A 22,510-nucleotide genomic window follows, 5' to 3' on the forward strand; every position below is an offset into this window, starting at 1 on the left:
ATTTAATTTCATCTACTCCCTTTTATCCTTTGTCTCCATTTCCACCTGGGCTCTCCTGTCCTCTCCTTTCCTTTTTCTGTCCTTTTATTATCCTCTCTATCTTTTTTTCTCAACCTGTCCCCTCTCCTCTCCTTTCGTCTCCTCTCTTCTCATCCCTCCTCTCCTCGTCCTAAGGAATTGTCCTTAAAGAGGAGTAAGACTCATACTCGCAGCATCTGAAATCCATATATGGATGGAGGCAGAGTAGAGGAGCATAAAAGTAAACCGCTCTCTGTGAGTAATCGAGGAGGAATAGTCTGAACTGTTACAGGCTCCAGTAGCACTGCTGTGAACTATCTGTATATGTGCACTTGTCCAAACAGACTTTGATAGAAAGCATTGCAGCAAGTTGCTAAGCAAGGTTTGAAGTATGCTTTTAACAATGTCATAATGCTTTTAACAATGTCATAATGATTGACCATATTGTGGTTGTTCAGTGCTCTCAAATGTAGCTGCTTCAAATGAGTACGCCACAATACATCTTTCCTCTCTGTATGTTGCTGTTGTTTAGGTATTTGCATTGATTGATTGTTTTTCATTATTGGAGCAAAGGTGCTCAGCATTCCTGTGACTTGTTACTTGTTTGGAGTGGGGTGTAGGTGTTGGAGGTATGGGGTATTAGACAGAGAGGTGTGAGTCAGTAGACAGCCGCACATGTAAACACTCGCCGCACTGAATCTTTCCTGGGAATCATAAGTAGTCTGACAAGAGTTGGCGCTTGGCTTTCCCCACAGAACCATGTTTAGTAGAGCTCCTTTTATTTGTACCATGCTGCATAAACAATAGTGTCTTACTGACTCCTTAAAAATAGAAGAACTAAAGAGTATTTTGCCTTCATTACAGTTGATTCTGGGACAGACAGGATTTTTTACGAACATTCATGCTACCCAGAGGATAGTTTATAATTTTTTTTAGATCCACCCTAATTTTCTTCTACTGCCATTATGAGGTAAAAAAAAAAGGGTACCACTTTACAATAAGACTACCCTTATAAAGGATTCATAAATGGTTTATAATTAGGTTGTAAACACTTTATTAATCATTAAGAACCATTTATAAACCAGTTCTAACATAGTTTTCATACATCAACACAGGCTCACTATTTGGCAAGATGACTGAGCCTTATATTGGCTACTTAGCGAGAATCAACTCAGTGAACAACAGATAACAAGGATGCTGGCTGATGAAGAAGACGAAGTAAGCTAGGTAGCCAATATAAGGCTTAGCAGTACAGATAAATGTGGGCTCACTATTTGGCAAGCAACCGGTCACAGTTGCCCTGTTTATCTCATGTCTTATAAAAGCTCATTAATGATTTATAAAGTGTTCACAACCTAATTAATAAATGAATTACAAACTATTTGTAAACCCTTAATAAGGGTAGTCTTATTGTAAAGTGGTACCAACAAAAGGTATGGTTTTGAGTGAAATGTTTCAATTTGTATTCGGTTGTCATGAAATTTGGAGATACATTTATGTCCAACAACTTTGGTGATCCCCTCACTTCCTTCCATAGCACCATGATAACGTTAAAGGTCACCTATTATGCAAAATCCACTTTTTCATGTTTTTTATACATAAACATGTGTCCCCTCTGTGTAAAGAGATTCTGAAAGTTTCAGGAAAAAAGATTCGCTCTCTTTTTGTCCTGATCCATTTATATAAAAACCTGTCTGAAAATGAGCTGATCAGATTTTGGTCACTTTATGATGTCATAACGATGTTTTGGCTTGTGTAACCATTAGCTAATAACCAACCAAGGTGACACCTGCCCACCTTATCACCTGAATCTCCTCCTATAGAGTACCAATAGGCGCTTTCACACCAAGTACTTTGCCGTACTTAGTTCCCAGTACTTAGTTCATCAGAACTCTTTAGTTCTAGTTCCGGATTTTTTTGGTGTGAACGTAAAATTTCAAGAACTATCGGAACTATACTGGGAAAAGTACTCCGGTGTGCAAGCTCCTATTGTGTTCTTTTTAACCAAATATCTCGCAGAGGGGCGTGGGGAGTGGCCCCTTATTTTCATCTAAAGTAACAGACAGAGAATCAGCACTTTTGAAACAGGGCTGAAACAGAGGGGTTTATGGGATGCTACAATGCACGATCTGTTTGATATTTCGAGCCAAACACATCAGATGCCCCTTTCACACAAACGCAGTTCCCGTTCTAGGTCCGTGCTAGAGCTTTTCTGGTTCGGAACCGGTTCTTCTTTTCAGCCCCCGTTTTGTTCACACTGCCCAGAGCCCGACTGGTGCTGCCGCTGCTGCGTCATGACGTCACCGTTTATGTCGCTGATTTTCTCCCTAACGGCGCTCACTACAACAACAATGGGGAACTGCGTTGGGTCGATGATCGTGTTGCTTTTAATCATACGAAGCCAGATTAAAGGGGACCTATCATGCAAAATGCACTTTTGTACGTCTTTTATACATGAATATGTGTCCCCGGTGTTCCAGGGAACTCACCAAGTGTCAGAAAATACAACCCTCTCTCTTTTCCTCCATACCCAAATCTCTAAAAACGGGGCTGCAACGGATCTGATACAGACTGATCCAGATTTGAACATTTCTCTGACGTCAGGACGGAGGAGCTGACCTATCAGGGGAATGAGAGGTTGCCGTGGCATGGTAACACCATGGTAACACGACGCTCGTAACTCGGCCCCCTCCTTTGCAGGGGGGCGTGGTCAGCTGCAGCGCATGCAAAGACAGGGTGGAGGAGAGCAAAATAGAGCGAAATGAGGCATGGCTAAAATGCATGATCTGTTTGGTATTTTGAAAAATAAAACGTATAAATATTAGGGCTGTCAAGTTAACGCGTTAATAACGCGTTAACGCAAAAAAAAATTAACGCCACTAATTATTTTAACGCGATTAACGCATGTGTATTTTTTTGTCCTCGGCCGCCGTAGTTTCAGAGCGCATCGAGTTTAAAATACCATCTACAAGCTGATGCTGACAGCCCCGCCTGCCGCCCGCTTGTGGCAGACTACACTTCCACGCTCACTGGCAGGCCCGGACTGGCCATCGGGAGGACCGGGAGGATGTGTGTATGTGTGGCGCGACTTGCGCGAGCGAGGCACACCTTACGTGTTGTTGTTGTTAGCATCTGGTGCTAGCTAGCTGCGCTAACGGATATAAGGAGCTGTTTCAATGACATTTCGCCGACAACTGCGCCGAGCACTTGACTTTATGCAGGTAGCCAGACAGTGGGACATTGTACGAAAAGTCAGCACACTCAGCACGGATAGTGCGCGCAACATGATTGCAGCATCCAGGCAGCTCCCGTTGGAGCATATATGCCTTGAGCTGCACATAGCTCCAACGATCCATCACAGTGTCTCAACATTCTCACACACACACACACACACACACACACACACACACACACACACACACACACACACACACACACACACACACACACACACACACACACACACACACACACACAGTATGTATTATTGTATGAGAGAGGTTCCAGGTTGAATTGAGGCGAATATTTGTAATGTTCACAGGTTGTTGTGTTTAATATTCATGAGAATATTTGTCATTGTTCAAATGATAATAAACAAACATATAAAGCATATTTGTCCACTCATATGTTGATAAGAGTATTAAAAACTTGAAAAATATCCCTCTAAGGTACATTTAGAACAGATAAAAAATGTGCGATTAATTTGCGATTAATCGCGATTAACTATGGACAATCATGCGATTAATCGCGATTAAATATTTTAATCGACTGACAGCCCTAATAAATATACCTTATATAGGTATGGCCCTACAATATATTATTCAAATATAGCATGATAGGTCCACTTTAAATTAAATAACGACTTCTCAGAGCCTTGGTTCATTGTTTATTAATGTGTTACAGCGGCATTTACCGACTGCTGCAGTGCTGGCTGCTCTTCCACAGGAGTTTATTCTCCCGTTAACTCACAGCAGCGGCCGCTGTAAAGTATTCACTGTCCGACTGTCACACAAGCAGCTGATACATATCCCCAATTCCCCTTAAGTGAATGTGTGTCAGTCAGACTGACACAGTCTGAATTGACGCTGTTTGGCATCACAACGCTGTTATGAAAGTTTCTCTGGTATAAAATGGGTGATGTTAGCATAGCAACCGAAGCTAAACTGACTATAACTTGACTACTTGTTGCTATCCTATTGTGGCATAAGCCGTTTTCTACAGGCACATTTTACAGGTGTATTTTTCATTATGATTCTACTTGTGATAGTCGGACATGACAACCTGTGCAGCCCATGTATTGATTCCATCTGATAGCTGGTATAATACAAAACAAAACGTCTGCCTGCTCTCCACAATGATCAATAACAGCGAACGGATGGTCAAAGTAAGGTACAAATAAACAGAATCACACGAAGCCTGGTTAGTGTTGCCTGACTTTATGAAGTGTGTTTTTCTTTAATAAGTGTGTGGTTGCGTTCTAGTCACTTTGCTCAGCGCTACTGCTTGTTACAACTTTTATTTGCCGTACTCGCCTTTAACTGTTAGCTCAGGTTAATCTCGACCCCCTCCGACGTAAGCGTGACGTATGCGGTTCTTGCTTCTAGTTTTGTATATATCTGAGACCTATAATATATTGATGAAAAACAGTATAATAGGGGACCTTTAAGTTGTAAAAAATGTTTATGGCTTAGTATGCAAAACCACTACAATTACCATGAGTCTCAGCTGTGGTATGTTTACAGTGCTAATTATTAAAAGTTAGTACACTAACACACTTAATTGAGATGGTGTCCATGGTAAACAATATATTATACCAGATAAACATCAGCATGTTTCTTTTATTCACCTTTATTCTTTTGTCCTGAGGTCCGACCAATGTTTTGTTTGTTTGTAGAAGACTTCACTTTAAAGGGTTCAAACTAAAGGTGATAATTACATGCAGCACATATGGACTGGAAGTCAAGTCAGGCAAAAAAAAGGCTAGGTTTCTGTCCCATGTGTCATTTACAGCATCTAAGCTCAGCTGCCATTTGTTTGTTTTATTCCAACTACAGAATAAGAAGATGAATCTGCTGCTGAGTCATTTGGATAGTTTAGATGTTTAGTGGATTTATTCATGATGTCTGAGAGATACAAGAACAAAAGCCCAGGAATATGGGTATATTTATGTTTAATTAATATAATGTTTCATTTAAAGTCTTCTTTCTGGTCTGACTCATATGGCAGTTTGTTAGTAATTGAAAAGTCAAAACTTCTGAATTTGCAGTCTCTGAAAAGTGTGACAAGTGTGGATTAAACCTACAACTGTTTTCAGTTATGAAAATACTCACTCTGTTTGGATTTCATTATTGTTTTATACTCAAATACTTGTGATTTTCAGTAGGTTTGATACTGGGCTTCCTGTAACTAATCTTTTACCCAACAGTGCCCTCCAGTGTTTGACTTAAGGAAACATTCACTACAGGCCTAATGAACTGAAGTAAACTCAACACACTGAGTACCACTGACTTGCTTTAGGTTTCTAAATGTCTGCAGTCAATATTGTAAAATATATATCCCTTCACTTGCAACAAACATATTTATTTCCTCTAGCAGAACTCGCTGCTCTTATCAGACTATGGGCCTGTGATAAGTAAGATTGTGTGTAATATCTTCATGATTTGAAGAGTATGCATGCAGGAACCTACACATTTGGAGAATAATGAAAACAATAAACATGTTATACAAATACTTTATTTATTAAAGAAAATACTCAATAGCAGGGCCAGCCTTTAAATACAATTATTTTTAAATTAAATTACATAAATAAACGTATCTTCTTATAGCTTGTTAAAAAATCCGTACTTCCAATCTTGATGCAGCATTGCAAAAAGGATACACTATATACAGTAAAATATATTTAAAAAAACATTCATTTAAACCTGTTACAATAAATCTCTGTGCAAACTATTTTGATTTAACATTAACTGCTGCCAAAGTTTCATTAAAGGGATGAATTGCCCAAAAGGTATCTGTCGCCACAGCTTCATTTTAGGGGATACATGGATCCTATGGTGATTTCTGGAAGCCCGGTTTTTACTGCGATCCACTTGTTGTAGTTGGTGACTCGAGTGTAAACTCCTGGTTTGTTCCTCTTGGCACAGCCTTCGCCCCAGCTCACCACGCCAAACAGGAACATCCGCCCTGACGCTTCACACACCATCGGACCACCAGAGTCACCCTGAGGGGGGAGGAACTGTCAGTCAGTGCTCACAGATAAAAGTAAGTCATTGTAAAGGCTCATATGGACACCAACTGTCTATAAACCAAGTGATGAAGCCACGATAGTGTAGGCATTATATGTACTAGGGCCCCTTGAGCTTCTAGTGCACCAGAATATCTCTAAACTTTTTAGAAAATGTATGATTAATACACTTTTTATTTAAGGCAGAGTTAAAATATTAACAACACAACTAAATTCCTCCATTGAAATTCTCAATAATATATAGGCTTTAATAAAATAAAATGTCTGAACATTTCTGAACAATTTGTGATAAATTCATATTTTATATGTGCATGTTTTTATTTGTATACATATCGAAATGAACATTTTGGAGGGTTATTGTTGTGCATATGACCATATAAATCCTGAAAAGTAAAAAAACAACAACATATGAACGTGAAAATATAAAATGCAAAAAAAGGTAAGAAGATCCCAAAATCTGAACATTAGCAATAAACATAACCTTAGAGCACAATACACTTGTAGTTACTCTAACCTCAGGGAGAGGAAAGAGCAGGCCTTAAATGCTGCTGAAGCTTGAAACATGTTGTATATTTCTATTTTAGATTATAACTTCCTTTAAGTTCTGTAAGCACTTCTGTTTTTGGTGCAAACACTTAAAGCCTTCAGACATTCCTTTACACTGGGTTATTTGCTCACCTTGCAGGCGTCGGTGCTCCAGTCAGGGCTAGCAGCACAGATCATGTTCTCAGTGAGACGATCGCCATACTGTGATTTCCTTGTGCAGTCAGACTTGGACAGCAGTGTCACCTTGGTCTCCTTCAGGTACTGTGAGTAACGGATGCCAACTGCAGCTAACAAAAGTAAGAATTAGTCAAATGGCTGAGAGATCAGTCTTGAATCTGTAGGTTAGAGGTTTTGCAGTATACATACAATATTTCTCCAACCCATATCCTGCGATGCTGCACTGAAATCCTGCAGGAAGCTGAGTGTGAGCAGGAGGAAGACACACCGTGCGTGCAGATGCTGACCTCACCGCACATCCTCCATTACTGCTTTTGATCTTCAACAGTGCTGAAATGCAAAGACAAAGCTATGAGTCCTGCACACAACGCACTCACATGACTCTTTTCCTGTCACACATAAACACAGGTCAATTTTGCACACCTATGTCATTGTTATAGTTGGAATCATCGTATTGTTGGTGGATGATCAGTTTTTCCACAGTGAAGTGCTGCTGCTTGTCAGCATCTGTTTCATTAATGGCAGTCTTCCCCAGGTATACAGACAGATGCCGGGTTTTAGTCGCCTCTCTGAACAAAAAACAAACACAAGTGTGTAAACATATTACATACCCATATGAGTCATATTGCCATTATGAAAATTGCAGTGGAGGAAATGATGCATTGTGTTTTTTCTCACCCGTCAACGAAGCAGTGTGCGGCAGTCAGAACCCAGCACGGTGCGATGAGAGAGCCGCCACAGAGGAAACCGGAGCGCTGATGAAAGATAGCAGCGACCCAAGGGTGGGACTCTATGGGTGTGAATGAACCACCCACAATTTTATTTGCCCTTCGCTCAGTCCTCTCACCACATGTCAGTTCTGCAGGGACACACAGGACGAATCAGTGAGTGATAATGAAGGAAATCACAAGATGACATTGAGAAGAAAGTGTGTTTTAATAATAAAACTACCTGTATGCACAGCCGGTGTAGGTTTCACTGTTGGTGTAGAGCCTGCATAGGATCAGAAAACAGAGATCATTACAAAAATGTCAGAAATACAACACTACAAAGTTTTTAAAATCCTGGTTGAACCTTACATCTGGGAATGTTGCAAAACTCTCTGACAATCCTCCTTCCTCTTCGGACATGGCACCATGGCATCAAGCTCTGGGTAGGATTCCTAGCATTCAAGTAAAGCAATATTAGACACACAATACCCCTCTTTTACGCATCTGGACCCAGATTGTTGAATTTAAGTTTACCTGCAGTAATTATGGTCCCCAAGTCCCTCTGAAGCTCCTGAAGGGGTTGTAAACCTGTTCCAGTTGAGACATCTTCTGCCGTTTACCGAGTCAGATTCAAATCCCCTGTAACGGCTGCCATCCCCGGATAGACACATCTCTAAAGGATCATTTCAAAGAATATTTAATATCTCTCAGCAGATGCAACAAATGCAGAATATTAAGATTTGCCCTGAAAGTTGACTTACCCCTGTTTTTGCCTCTGGGTTTAGGTGACCATCTTCGAGAAAAAGCCTAAAAGAAGCACACACAAACTTGGTTAAGACATTTTCATCCCCCCTTGGTATGACTATTAAACTTGAAATGACTTCCTTTTATCATTGCTTACCAAATCAAAACTGTATACAGCCAGTACGGCGATGATGGCGAAAATGTTCATCTTCACTTCTGGTTTCACTTCTCTTTTGTGGGGATATTTTTAACTGGAGATGGACTGAAAAAAAGAAGAAATATAACTGAGATGCAACAAAATAACACTGGAAGTCTTAGTTTGAAACTCCTGTGCCCTTATAATGAGTAAATGTTAAACCACATGACAGGACAGAAACAAGTGTGTCTAATGAACGGACATGTGCTTTCTGTGTCTGCGTTTTTTTGCACCAGTTCACAACCTTTTACATTTCTGTTTAATTGCTGACTGACACATTTTGCATGGGGAAAATACTGTGCTGTGGATTTTTTAATGTGAAATGAACAGATACATGATGCTAATTGCGTGCACTTGGTCCTGTAAACAGTCTATCTGTACAGTGAGTGCAATATCACTTTATTTAGTTGATTACTCCATGGCATGTTCACACTATTAAGCCTACATTGCATTAGTTTGACACAGAATCAACTTGATAAGGATAAAAGAAAACAGTTGTATTGTTATAACTTTACTTTTGATACACAGATTTGTGGGTAACTTGAATTGACCTATCATTCATTCAGTAACTTATTATATTTTGCTGAATGCAGCAGCTTAAAAACATAAATGTACCTTTCTGTCCAAAATTGCAATCCTGATGAAGGTCTTTGTTTTTTCTTCCAGTTGAAATGACTGTTATCTCCTCTCTGTATCCTCCGCTATGCTCTCCTGTCAGGACTCGTGCTGTTAGTCTCTCTGGTGGTGCAGTGCTGATCTCCCTACATTTCCTCCCATTTAAAAACACTCAGCTTCAAGTGGGAGGGGTTTAGGAAGAAGTGTGAAAACTTCACTGGAGCCAAATTGCTGATCAGCAAAGTCTTGACCAAATAATTTGTCATGTCTTGTGACACATGCACTGCCAACACCCCCTCCTTCCCCTTAAACCGCACTGATATGTTTAAAATAATATATCCTAAATTGGTCATGTGTGCAATGACAACTGTTGTAGCTGTGGATGCAGAAGAGCACGTCCTATTCAAAGCTAGTACAAGGTTTGAGATTCAGGAATGAAATAGTATTTAAACATTCGTTCTGTAACAGAAATGTGAGAATTAGATACAACAATATATCATAGAAAAAAAATACTATTTTTTTATTGGCATAATATGAAGTTGTAATGTACAAATTGCTGTTGTTTTACTTTAACATCGAAGCAAACTCAAGTGCTCTACATGAATTCAGTAAAACTGGAATTTAATTAATGAATTCCACATGTTCCCTTCAAATTGAAATTGATATTTCTGTGATTTAAACATCCCTATGCTCAGGGGTTCGTCCTCATTAAATAATACAGACGCTTAATCGAGTGTGTCGATGGCGCTTTATTCATTATTAATTAATTCGTTTTTGTGTAAAATGATACTGTAGCGATCTCACTCCTTACATAAGCACACCATGCAATTAATCTTAACTGAGTTACATATCCTCTTGAATCATCGGCCTGTGACAACATGCAGGCAGCTGCATCATCAATCACTGACTCATTTAACTCACCTATTCCTGAAAAATGAAAGAATTATAGTATTTCTAGATAACTGAGTTTAGGATATGATTAAATATAGTTTCATGTCCCAGTAGGGAAATTGGTATTTGATTCATTTGCTACTTATATGACTTTTCATTGTAGCCTATCTGCCTTCATGTAGAACATTTAACAACAGATAAACAAAGCCTCACGTAATAGAGCACATCACAACCACATTTTGCACAACTTCCCTAGACATTGTTACGAATTAAACTTAGGGGGATTTCTAAAGTCTACCTCACCAAGTGTCTGACGCCTGTGTTACTCACATTTCCTCTTGTTTGATGGTGACAATGGCCAGATATGACACCTTTTTGTCAGCTTTGCGGACCGGAGAACTTAAAGTGATGAGTAAATGCCGAGAACATTCATCAAGTCAGGAAGCAGGAAACAACTGAATAAAAAAAAACTCATGAATGCATTTGGTGACTCCATGTAATATTCTCTGATACATTTCTACCTTAAACTTCACACAGGTGTTTAACCAAAAGAAGAAGTAAGTATTACAGAGACATTTGCCAACCCAGGAAAACCCGGGACTTTTGTGGTTGAAGGCAGCTGGTTTGTTGATTTTGACGCAAGTTTTCTTCCTCCCACAGCCCGGTCTGGACATCTGTGTGCCCTAAAGGCTGAAAACTCATTCTTAAGTTCCTGGCATCAACTTGCTATTATAAATCTCTTCTAGATTTTCTTTCTTTTTCACAGATGTCTTAGAGGGGTGAGAGGTTGATGATATCTGTTATAGGCCTCATGCGTGACTTACCATGTGAACAGATTATGTTGTATACTATTAACACACATTTTTGATATAACAAGCCCAATAAAACCATAGAAGTGAGATCATTCTAGCGTTATTCTCCTACAACATTAGGGTTTACATCCTACACAGTAACATGTATATTTTTCTAGAGACAGTGGGCGGACAAACTTAGAGAAAAAGAGGAAGGAAAACACGAGACATAGAAGCCTTAAACAGAGTGTGATTCATTATTTATGTCTGCCTAATAAGATCTGAAATTCAAATAGACTTCATAGAATTGACCGCTATGATCATCAAAGGGGGGTCACCTCATCTTCTATAAGGAACTTTTTTTTAACTGCAGGAAGGGAAGTCAATTTACTTTATGAATTCTCATCATTAGAAGTGGAAGAAAGTGGCTCAAACCCTGCAAGTCATAACACTCTTCACACTCCTGTTTATAAAGAGACAATACCCGGTAAATAGACAGGAAACCATTGTCACACTTCAATCTATTCACACTTACATCACCTGACACTAACAGGTCACTCTGAAAAATAACTTCTGATTAAATGTGTTTTCAACTTCTCTATTCAATCACAAGAAACCTGTCTGCGTCCTCTTTCAAGGTGCTCAGTACGAGAATAATTCCCCATATCAGTTTTGAGAAGCAACTATAAGTTCTTGCATACAATACACTTTGTTTTATTTTCACTTGGTCCATTGTAACCTAAAGCTGTCATTTCAGTCAGAACATTACTTTTTGATGCAACTTTTTGAGAAAGCAAAGTGATATCAAATCAAACTAATATATAACAACATAAATGTGACTCATTGTTTAACAATTGCTAAGCAAAGAACTAATGTCTTCAATCATTCAATAATCATTTCTCACAGAGGGGAGCACACAAACACAAAAGCAGAGACAGTGGAAGCTGGTCAACGTTGTTACCAATAACAACACTGGCCCTCATTGCGTCAGCCTTTAATTTTTTTAATTTTTTTTTTTATTTAGCCTTTATTTATACAGGTGTAAAATCTCATTGAGACACAAGGTCTCATTTTCAAGAGAGACCTGTCAGTGGTAACACTACCACACAAAGTTACAGACAGACAGGACACTAAACACAGAGGCAACACTAAAATACAACATCGTAAAAAAAGTAGTCATTGAAATCCATATACAGTAGTCAGATAAAGCAGGTGCAAACACCCACAGATGATTTCTCCAGCTTTTTTAAAATTAGTTTAAAATCCGTGATGGGTATCAAACTGGTCAGCTTAAGTTCCTGCTGAAGTGTGTTCCAGGTCGAGGGGGCAGAGTATGATATGGCTTTTTTCCCAAGCACCGTGCGTACTGAGGGGACGGACAGAGTGATGTAATTTTGAGATCGTAGGCTATAGCTGTACTGTTTGTGTGATATGTAAGTGGATATGTAGAGGGGCAGCAGTCCAAGCATAGCGGTATAGATGAGTTTGTACCAGTGCAGTGATCTGCGCATTGATAATGATGTCCAGTTGACTAAAGAGTACAGTGTGCAATGGTGTGTGAGGGGTTTACAGTTGGTTATGAACCTCAGAGCCCCATGGTAGACAGCGTCCAACAGATGAAGGGAGTGAGCTGAGGCGTTCATGTACACAACATCCCCGTAGTCCAAGAGCGGCAAAAATGTGGCAGCTACAAGCCGTTTCCTCGCACTTGTGGAGAAGCAGGCCTTATTTCTAAAAAAGAATCCCAGTTTTAATTTCAATTTCCTTAAGAGATTGTCAATATGTGGTTTGAAGCAGAGATTTTCATCTATAGTGATGCCTAAGTATCTGTAGGTGTTAACAGCTTCAATGGGGTTATGCTGTGCAGACATGATGCAGGGAAGAACAGTTGGTAACCTTTTCTTATTGGAAAACAACATGACTTTTGTCTTATCTGAATTTAACACCAACCTAAGGTGGAACAGATGTGAGTGAAAAGTGTCAAAAGCAGACTGCAGACGTTCAAATGCAAGGGCAACAGTGCTAGCACAACAGTACACAACAGTATCATCTGCATATAGATGTACAGAGGCATCAATACTTTGACCCACATCATTTATATAAATAGTAAAAAGGGTCAGTCCCAAGACCGAACCTTGAGGAACACCTCTGGGTACATTAAGAAAGCTTGAGGAGAGACCGCTGAATTTTACACATTACTTGCGATTTGAAAGATAGTTTGCAAACCAACCAACAGCTTGGTCAGACAGGCCTATATAAGATAACTTCTGGCATAAAATGCCATGGTCCACAGTATCAAATGCCTTGGATAAGTCTATAAAAAGGGCAGCACAGTAGCTCTTTGCGTCCAAGCTTTCAACAATGTCATTCACTACTTTCAAAGCAGCTGTTACTGTAATGTGCTGCTTCCTAAAGTCTGACTGGTGAGGAGATAGAATGTTGTTCAAGCTTAAATATTCTTTGATTTGATCATTCACCAGCCTTTCAAGTACTTTAGCTAAAATAGAGAGCTAACCCTGCAAGTCATAACACTCTTCACACTCCTGTTTATAAAGAGACAACACCCGGTAAATAGACAGGAAACCATTGTCACACTTCAATCTATTCACACTTACATTACCTGACACTAACAGGTCACTCTGAAAAATAACTTCTGATTAAATGTTTTTTCAACTTCTCTATTCAATCACAAGAAACCTGTCTGCTTCCTCTTTCAAGGTGCTCAGTACGAGAATAATTCCCCGTATCAGTTTTAAGAAGCAACTATAAGTTCTTGCATACAATACACTTTGTTTTATTTTCACTTGGTCCATTGTAACCTAAAGCTGTCATTTCAGTCAGAACATGTATAGATTACTTTTTGATGCAACTTTTTGAGAAAGCAAAGTGATATCAAATCAAACTAATATATAACAACATAAATGTGACTCATTGTTTAACAATTGCTAAGCAAAGAACTAATGTCTTCAATCATTCAATAATCATTTCTCACAGAGGGGAACACACACACAACAAAAGCAGAGACAGTGGAAGCTGGTCAACGTTGTTACCAATAACAACACTGGCCCTCATTGCGTCAGCCTTTAATCATCGCTTTGACCATGTTGTCACATTTTCTCATGAGCTCATCTTTTGCTAGATTGAGAAATGATGAGCTTTCCTTTATTGGTGAAAACATCTGAAACCCTAAACTGCCTAACACAGATTCTAAATTATTAATACAGTTGATACAAAAAATGTCTGACTTTTTTTTCAATTTAATAGATGTATTGGTCTTAAAACTTGTTCATGCAACTGTAAAAGCTCAGCATAATACAAAATAAAAAACTGCAACCAAAACCCAAGGATCTACTGTATACGGTTCAATGTTATAAATATAAAGGAATCTGGCTTAACAACAGACTCACTTTTAAAAACTATCTACTGAATGGGTCAACCAGGCACAGGCCGAAGGGCCCAACGTTTCAAAGTGCAAAATATAAATTACTACTGAGAGAAGCGGAGCAACTGCTGTGATTTTAATGTGTTTATTTGTGATTTTTAATGCAAATATTTATATGTGTGTGCATTTGTCTCTCTGGAAAAGGAGGTATTGGTAATGGTAGGTAACATTTTAAACAAAGGACCAACTGATTATTATTTTACCAATGAGCATTTGGCACCATCTAGTGAACAAATGCAGACCTTGTCCAAGTCACAGAAAAGAAAGAAAGAAAGACAGAAAGAAAGAAAGAACCAAGATAGGCCTATTCATCACACTGTTGGTACTAGTAAATCCATCAGTTTTACATTTTGTCTGCTTGTCTGGATGTGGGTGTGATTGGAAATCCCCAACAGAGGGAGTAGTCCTGCAGAAAAAAAAGCACAACCGGACGCGCATGCGCAGAATCACTATCTCTGACATTCTACTACACTTTCACTTTGCTCAGATATCGAGTAGCTTTCCACTCAAAACTACAACAAAACAAACCATAAAATCATATTTTAAAGCCGCGTGAATGGACTGTAAACGGTGAAGGTATAATTTCGCAGGCTAAACCTTCTTGCTGATACACTATGTAAGAAAACGAACCGTAAACAGGGTTAGCTAACTCTGAAAAACAATGTTCTGACAACTCAAGTAAGCCATCTGCCGATTTTCAGGTGAGTTTATATTGTTGGTGGAATGAGATATTGCTTTTAGGGGAATTTCTGTTCAGCATAGTCAATCTGTGTCTAAGCTATGTGACTATCTGTCATACATACATACATTACATTGTAACAATGTAATGTATGCTATCCAAAAACAAAAATAGGCTCCCAATTGTTTTACTACGACAGTTTACTAATCTATGCAGTATGATCAATGTGCAATATCAACAGCCGTTTATATTGAAAAAATAATATAAAAACCAATACAATATTACAAAAAGCAGCCAAAATAGAGTGAAAGTATATGTATAAAGATATTTTAGCATGTTAGGTAGAGTGGGAAAGGGTTTGCTAATACCTAAAATGAAGACATATTATATATGGGTTATAATACATACTAATATGTAGTAAAGAACATTTCTATTCTAAAAGTCACACTGTTCAACCTGCAGATTCATAGAGGCCAATGTGTAGATGCATTAAAAAAAGGCTTTAAGAACAGAACCTTGCTGAAGATCTGCAGTAATGTTTTTGGAGAATGACAGGTTTTGTATTTTGTCTCTATTTAGCTGAGGTCAGACTCCTTGAGACCTGACACTATGGAGCGGCCTGCCCTCAAACAGAGCCAGCTGTGTGGCTCCTGGGAGATGAAGGAGAGACTTGGGATGGGAGGCTTTGGGCACGTCTACCTGTACCAGCACCTAGTAAGTTCTGCCCTCTATCCTTCATGCTAAGAAGAATGTAAACAGCACACGTATAGTTATATTCCCACTATGTGTTTGGAGCAGGAGTTAGGAGAGAAGATTGCAGTGAAGCTCTGCCGCCTGGAGCTGAACTCAAAGAACAAAGACCGCTGGGGCAGAGAGATTCAGATCATGAAGAAGTGAGTGCAAATCCTATAAGAAGCCTATAGATAAACTTCACTGTACATAGTCTTGTTGTCAAACCCTTGATGACATGTTGGGCTCTCTTTCTGTTATAGGCTGAACCATGTGAATGTTGTTCAGGCCAGAGAAGTTCCAGAAGAGTTGAGCGTCATTGCTTTAAATGACTTGCCTCTGTTGGCCATGGAGTACTGCTCCAGAGGAGACTTACGCAAGGTACCATGTGGGTATTTTATAGAGACCCCAAACAATGTGTTGTGCTTTCAAACATTGCAATGTTAACCTATTTTCCTTTTTATTTAGGTATTGAATAAACCAGAAAATTGTTGTGGTCTGAAGGAGAGTGAAGTCCTCATGCTGATCAGTGACATTGGTAATGTTTCCTCAGCTTTTACTTCAACCCATGTCAATCCAAATGTGATCCATAGATGTATTTGAAATTGTTTTCTTTACAAACATAGGTGCTGGTATCCAGTACCTACATGAAAATAAGATAATTCACAGAGACCTCAAGCCAGAGAACATAGTTCTGCAGGAGATTGGTGGAAAGGTGAACTTGCTTTATTTTTGTACTTCGTTTTGCACTTTGTGTAATCTTCAATGTTATATATCTAATGGTTTAATGAACTTACTCTCATTGTAAAAACTGTGTTTCCTTCTAGCTTGTCCATAAAATCATAGATCTGGGTTATGCAAAGGACCTCGATCAGGGCAGTCTGTGTACATCCTTTGTTGGAACTCTGCAGTATCTGGTAATTATTGCATTAGTTATGCTTTGCTCTGCAAGCAATGTTGCTGTTGTTTAATAGTCAACAATCAAGCCCTGTTTTAAAAATGCATCTGTTTTGTGCCAGGCTCCAGAGCTTTTTGAGAGTAAACCCTACACTGTGACTGTGGACTACTGGAGCTTTGGGACAGTGATCTTTGAATGCACTTGTGGCTTTCGGCCCTTTTTACACCATATGCAGCCCGTACAGTGGTGAGTCAACAAAGCAGTGATGCAATTATCAAGATTTGATATTGACAACTAAAGATTAAACAATAGCCAGGATTTACAGGTACAGGATACACAAATGGTGGTATGATTTACACTTTTTATTGATGCAACATGGTCTATACAGATTTCTAAACTTGATTTGAAAATGTTTTTGGTCTGGTTTTCAGTTTGTTGGCTTTTTTTCCTTTTATCTCAGGTTGAATGTTTCTCTGTATTTTTTTAAGGACAAGTAAAGTCAAGAACAAAGGTCCCAAAGACATCATGGCAGTAGAGGACATGAATGGAGAAGTCCGATTCTCCGCACATCTCCCGTATCCAAACAATCTCAGCAGGTAGAGACAAAGAAAGACACTTTAACATACCAGTCAAGTGTCTCCCATTCTTACTTGCAATTTTTTTTTTCTTTGTGTGTGTTTACAGGCCGCTGCTGGAACCAGTGGAGTCTCTTCTGCAGATGCTGTTACTGTGGGATGCTGCAACGCGTGGTGGAGGGCTTGATCCTGACACAAACAAGCCTTCATGCTACACAGCTCTACAGAATATTCTCAACATGAGGGTAAATAATATGAACCTTGCCTGTATTAAGACACATGCATTTTTGGTTTTTATACTTACCAGTTACCACAAAGCTACCCCCCTCGCTGCTTGTCTTTCTCTCCAGGTGATTCATGTGTTGGACATGACGTCAGCCCAGCTGCACTCGTTGGTTTTGGGTGCTGAGGAGAGCTTACACTCCCTGCAGCTCCGTCTGGAGACAAACACACAGACACATATTAACCCGCTGAGTCAAGAGCTGCTGCTGGAGACGGGAATCTCCCTCGATCCACGCAGGCCGCCCGCACACTGTCTGCCAGAGGGATTGGTATGTGACACACACAGAAATACCTAATGTCAAACAGACCCAGCCACAAGTACATACGCACAGAAGTCCTACTGATGTTTATCTCCATATTTATCCATATTGTGTTTGTGTTGAAATGTTGGGTTGGGTACTTCTGGATTACACTGTTCTGGTAACATAAACTCGTTTTTTTGTGCCCTTTTTTTGCCTTCATATTTCAACAGTGCATTACGGTAAACATTTAGTTTCTAGTGATGTTCTGTGGAGAAAAAAATAAATAAAGGAAAGAAGTCGCTCTGTAATAAATTACACAATTGCACAATATGTGTGCAGACAAATACATATATATACAAATGAATATAAGAAGATTGTTTGTTCTCTGCTTTCAGCAAGGCTGGGACAGCTGCATAGTCTTTCTGTTTGATAAGAGCCTGACCAAGTACTCAGGACCGCTGACTGCCAGACCTCTGCCGGACAGTGTCAACTTTATAGGTGAGATATGAAACTTACTCAACTTTACTAAACTGTAAAATGATGTTGTAAAAATGTATTTTCTCTTCATGATTTAAAAAAATAAATACTTAGGATTGTCACATTTGTAAAAAAAAAAGGGAAAGAATAAACTAATGGTACAAGAAATTGCTAGATCTTTAGCAAATAAGATTATTACTGATCTACTGAAAAACATCTTGTGGATTACATTTTTTACGTTTTCTACTCGGTTTACAGTGATTTGTTGTTCAGAGTGCATGATCTTTGTTAATGTTCTAAACCCCCAAATACTTAGTTATATCTTACTTAGTTAATGTGGTAATTTTGTGTTGTCTCAGTCCGGGAGACTAAGACCCAGCTCCCACTGTCTGCACTGAGAAAGGTGTGGGGGGAAGCAGTGAGCTACATCTGCGGACTGAAGGAGGACTACATTCGCCTGTACCAGGGACAGAGGGCAGCCATGTATGTTCACAACCACACAAACAAAAACATACACCCACACACTGAAAAAAACTTGACTTGTGTTTGTGTGTGTGTAGGCTGAGCCTGCTCCGCTACAACACCAACTTAACTCGGTACAAGAACCTGCTGTTCTCCCAGTCGCAGCAGCTGAGAGCCAAACTGGCTTTCTTTAAGAGCAGCATCCAGCACGACCTGGAGCAGTACACCAAGCAGAGGAGCATCGGTATCTGTGAGTGGATGTTAATCTCATGCTGTGATACATGATTTAAAGTCATTTTAGGGAGCCTTTGCTGAACTTTCCCTTGTTTTTGTGTGTTTTTCTCAAGCTTCAGAAAAAATGTTGAAGACCTGGCAGGAAAATGAAGATAAGGCTGATGAGTTTACAAAGGTAGGACCATTCTTACTTAGCTGCAGTTATTTAAAAATACAAAATTCTAAGGATGTTTTCTGCTGTAGGTTGCAGATGTGGGGTATCTGGATGAAGATATAGTGGCTCTACATTCTGAGATTGTGGAGTTGCAGAGGAGTCCAATTGCAAGAAGACAAGGGGATGTAATGGAACAACTGTCAGTATCTTTGTTATATAAATTCTATATTCATTCCCTTAAAACAGTTCACATTTTCTCAAGCCTGTTTTAAAACAGATTGTTAATAGACAGACCTCAGAACGTATGAATCAATCATTTAAAATATAACTGTGGTCTGCAAAAGTTAACTCTGGGTCTTTGTTTTTTTCAGTGAGGAAAAGGCGATTGAACTCTACAAGCAACTGAAAGCTAAATGCAAAAGTTAGTACAAATTATTTCACATTTAAAATATAGACATGATTTATAGGGGCGTCTCCTGTTTTGTTTATAGCCAATTACAATGCAGTCTGATAGTGATTGATACTCTTGATACCATTAGGTTGCCTGTCAAGATAATCAAAATGTTATATTATTAATAACAATGAAGTATTATACTTACAATATGTGAACACAACAATCAATTTAGCTGACTTTTGCCTGACATGCATGCTTGTTCACACTAGAATTGCACCAACATTTTAGCTAACATGGTGCCACAATAAACAGCAAGGTTTTACCTGGCATAGTACAGACATAGCACATTTTCTTTAACAGAGCCCAATTTTCCATTTGATTTATGGATTTAGTTGTGTGGAATATTTCCTTTTTATAGAATATTTACATATTTTGTGCACTTTTGAATTGCGATGACTTAGTATTGTTAGGAAGTTAAAGTTAATAGCTCTTGTACTTGAATTATTATGCTATTATATTATTATCATGTAAGTGGCAGAATGGTCCCAAAATGAAATGACTTTCCTTTATTGCAACTGTTTCTGGGACAATCTTCTTAAAACAAAAAGGAGTTATCCTGACAGGCCTACTGTAGTTTAATAGATATAAATGATGTCTGTGTTTACATGGAGTGATCATAAGAGTATGTGTACAGGTCCTGACCCTCCACATGGCTACAGCGACAGCTCGGACATGGTGAAGATGATACTCCAAACCGTTCAGAACCAGGACAGAGTGCTGAAAGACTTGTACACTCATCTGAGGTAATTGTAGCCAAGACACACACACACACACACACACACACACACACACACACACACACACACACACACACACACACACACACACACACACACACACACACACACACACACACACACACACACACACATGCAAACATACTGTACAACACTGCAAAGTTCAGCACAGCTAAGGTATAAGTGTACAGTTCCCTGCGTGCCCTTTATAATTGTCCCATCCTTCACCCTTTTTCCATTTATTCTGTAGTACAATTCTGGTGTGTAAGCGACGCATCGTTGATCTGTTTCCTAAGTTGGAGAGGGCCGTAGTAAACATAAAAACTGCAGAGGCGGCGGTGATGCAGATGCAAATGAAGAGACAGAAGGAATTCTGGTACCTTCTCAAGATTGCCTGTGTGAGTTTATAACAAGAGGCCCTACAGCAAATATTCTCAGCTGTCAGCCATGTTTTAAAAAGTAAAGCTTGATACTGCAATACAGTATTTTTTGTATATGTGAAATAATATAGTAGCTAAAACAGTGTATCGTTGTGTCTTTAGGCCCAGAACAATTCCCCTCCACAGTCGCCTGTACAACAACCCACTGGCAGGTAAGATCTAAAACACTAATATGGAGATACACAGATGAGTTTAAATCTACAATGTGCAGAAATAGTTCAATATTCTCTTTAAATTAGTTGACGGATTTGTACATTCACAAAGTTGCCACAAGAGGTCACCACATGCACCATGCAGCTTGTAAAGGTAGCGAAACTCATAATAATCTCCTTAATAACTTTGACTTGATGAAAATAATATGGACCCCCCCATTCCTGAAATATATTTGTTTTGTTTTGTTTAGTGCACATTCCTGGCACTTATTGTGTCAGAGTTTAAACTTCCCCTGCCAAAATATACAGTCAATTTAGAGTGTTTTGTGTGTTTCAGTGAAACGGTTCATCAGTTACTGGATGAGAATCAGCGCTATCTGAGTCAACTTAATTCTCTGCTGCAAGACGCCACCCAGGAGTTGGAGCACAGTGTCATGGTATGGTACACAGGATTTGGGCAGTGTGTTCAGATCCCCAAAATAACTCACTTATTTATATGTTGTTTTTTAGCAATTGAGTATTCTATATACAGTCTATGGTATTCTACCTATAATTGTAATTGATTAATCATGTTCAAGGTTTAAGTTTTGAGATGTGCAGAATGTCATGAAAATGTTGATTACATGGTAGATGAAGAAAAGCATGTTTAGTATTTATTAATTATGAAATGTGTTTGTTTTCTGCCCAGGATCAGGACTGGAGCTGGACTCAGTATGGAGCAGTGACAGCCCAACCTCAGAAGCTGTAGAAAGTTAAACTGACCAAAGACTCAGGGTTCAGAGTCAAAGTTATAAACTTTAACAAGTGCCTAATCAGAGTTACACTATCTGTAAGCTTTGTGATTCCATGATGTGTCTATACATACATGTAATGCTGTAAAACAATGTGTGTGACAGCATGATATGGTAAGCTATTCATGTTTTAACTTAAATGTGTATTGTGGAGTTTTAGCTGTAACCAAGACGTATTTATTTTACTGCTATTAAATATTTAGCGTAAAACACTGCTGCTGACAAACTTTGCATGATGGAATGTGAATAAATAAAGTTTCTTGAAGTGTTAAACTGTTGAAAGTAGAAAGTATGTGGTTATTTACATTCACACAGCGGACCAGACAACTGTCTCAAGACATACAGGAAATTGCTTGTTTATAAAACCCTGGGTTCAAAATTCTCTTGGGAGCTGCTGCAATCCAAAAAACAAGCAGAAGAAAAAATGATTAACATCATGCATTACATTTTTCCTTCAGTGTACTTATTCAGTATACCCCCCTCCTACTTCAACAGAATATTGTCTTTCATATTGTTTTAATTATAAAAGAAGGACATACATCAGTATACACTCAAGTCATCTGTAATCCTTCTTTGAAACAATGCTAAATAAAAATAGCATGCAAAGCAGTGCTGCATCTCAACATTTAAATAATACCATGGATTATAAAACCCAGTATAGTTTAATCTCTACACCTAAAACATGGCTCTGCAAACCAGTCATTTTACATTTCAGTGAATACATAAGTAAATAGTGCCTCAACATATTATCACACCATGCACTGAAATAGTAATACACTACAATATTTATAATCTTTAAATGTGAATTATTAGCCTCAGAGCAACAGCGG

At 38.8% G+C, this 22,510-nt stretch overlaps 2 protein-coding genes across 4 annotated transcripts; one reads left to right on the plus strand and one right to left on the minus strand.

The window, feature by feature from the left end:
- Positions 1–5,733: 5,733 nt before the first annotated feature.
- On the minus strand, positions 5,734–9,426 carry plaua (plasminogen activator, urokinase a). Its single transcript, XM_034151888.1, has 11 exons — positions 9,251–9,426; positions 8,597–8,701; positions 8,457–8,502; positions 8,230–8,368; positions 8,065–8,147; positions 7,937–7,978; positions 7,664–7,844; positions 7,409–7,554; positions 7,175–7,315; positions 6,941–7,095; positions 5,734–6,238 (listed from the first exon to the last, which is right to left on the minus strand). The coding sequence occupies exons 2-11, from the start codon at positions 8,645–8,647 to the stop codon at positions 6,044–6,046; spliced, it is 1,179 nt and encodes a 392-aa protein (XP_034007779.1). The 5' UTR covers positions 8,648–8,701; positions 9,251–9,426; the 3' UTR covers positions 5,734–6,043.
- A 5,409-nt stretch (positions 9,427–14,835) lies between these two features.
- Positions 14,836–21,956, plus strand: LOC117499461 (inhibitor of nuclear factor kappa-B kinase subunit alpha-like). 3 transcript variants are annotated; one of them, XM_034151854.1, is made up of 22 exons: positions 14,836–15,075; positions 15,633–15,767; positions 15,849–15,946; positions 16,046–16,163; positions 16,251–16,320; positions 16,409–16,497; positions 16,610–16,699; positions 16,802–16,926; positions 17,169–17,276; positions 17,365–17,500; positions 17,606–17,806; positions 18,175–18,277; positions 18,616–18,739; positions 18,817–18,968; positions 19,066–19,127; positions 19,196–19,305; positions 19,478–19,527; positions 20,195–20,303; positions 20,548–20,695; positions 20,840–20,889; positions 21,227–21,326; positions 21,578–21,956. In XM_034151854.1, the coding sequence occupies exons 2-22, from the start codon at positions 15,663–15,665 to the stop codon at positions 21,635–21,637; spliced, it is 2,208 nt and encodes a 735-aa protein (XP_034007745.1). In that variant the 5' UTR covers positions 14,836–15,075; positions 15,633–15,662; the 3' UTR covers positions 21,638–21,956. The 3 variants fall into 3 exon arrangements, with proteins under 3 accessions (XP_034007745.1, XP_034007746.1, XP_034007747.1); XM_034151855.1 differs by having other exon boundaries at positions 15,852–15,946; XM_034151856.1 differs by lacking the exons at positions 14,836–15,075; positions 15,633–15,767 and having other exon boundaries at positions 15,852–15,946; positions 16,046–16,170.
- Positions 21,957–22,510: the final 554 nt, after the last annotated feature.

Source organism: Trematomus bernacchii, unplaced genomic scaffold (assembly GCF_902827165.1).
Source record: "Trematomus bernacchii unplaced genomic scaffold, fTreBer1.1, whole genome shotgun sequence".
In the NCBI taxonomy this organism is placed as follows: domain Eukaryota; kingdom Metazoa; phylum Chordata; class Actinopteri; order Perciformes; family Nototheniidae; genus Trematomus; species Trematomus bernacchii.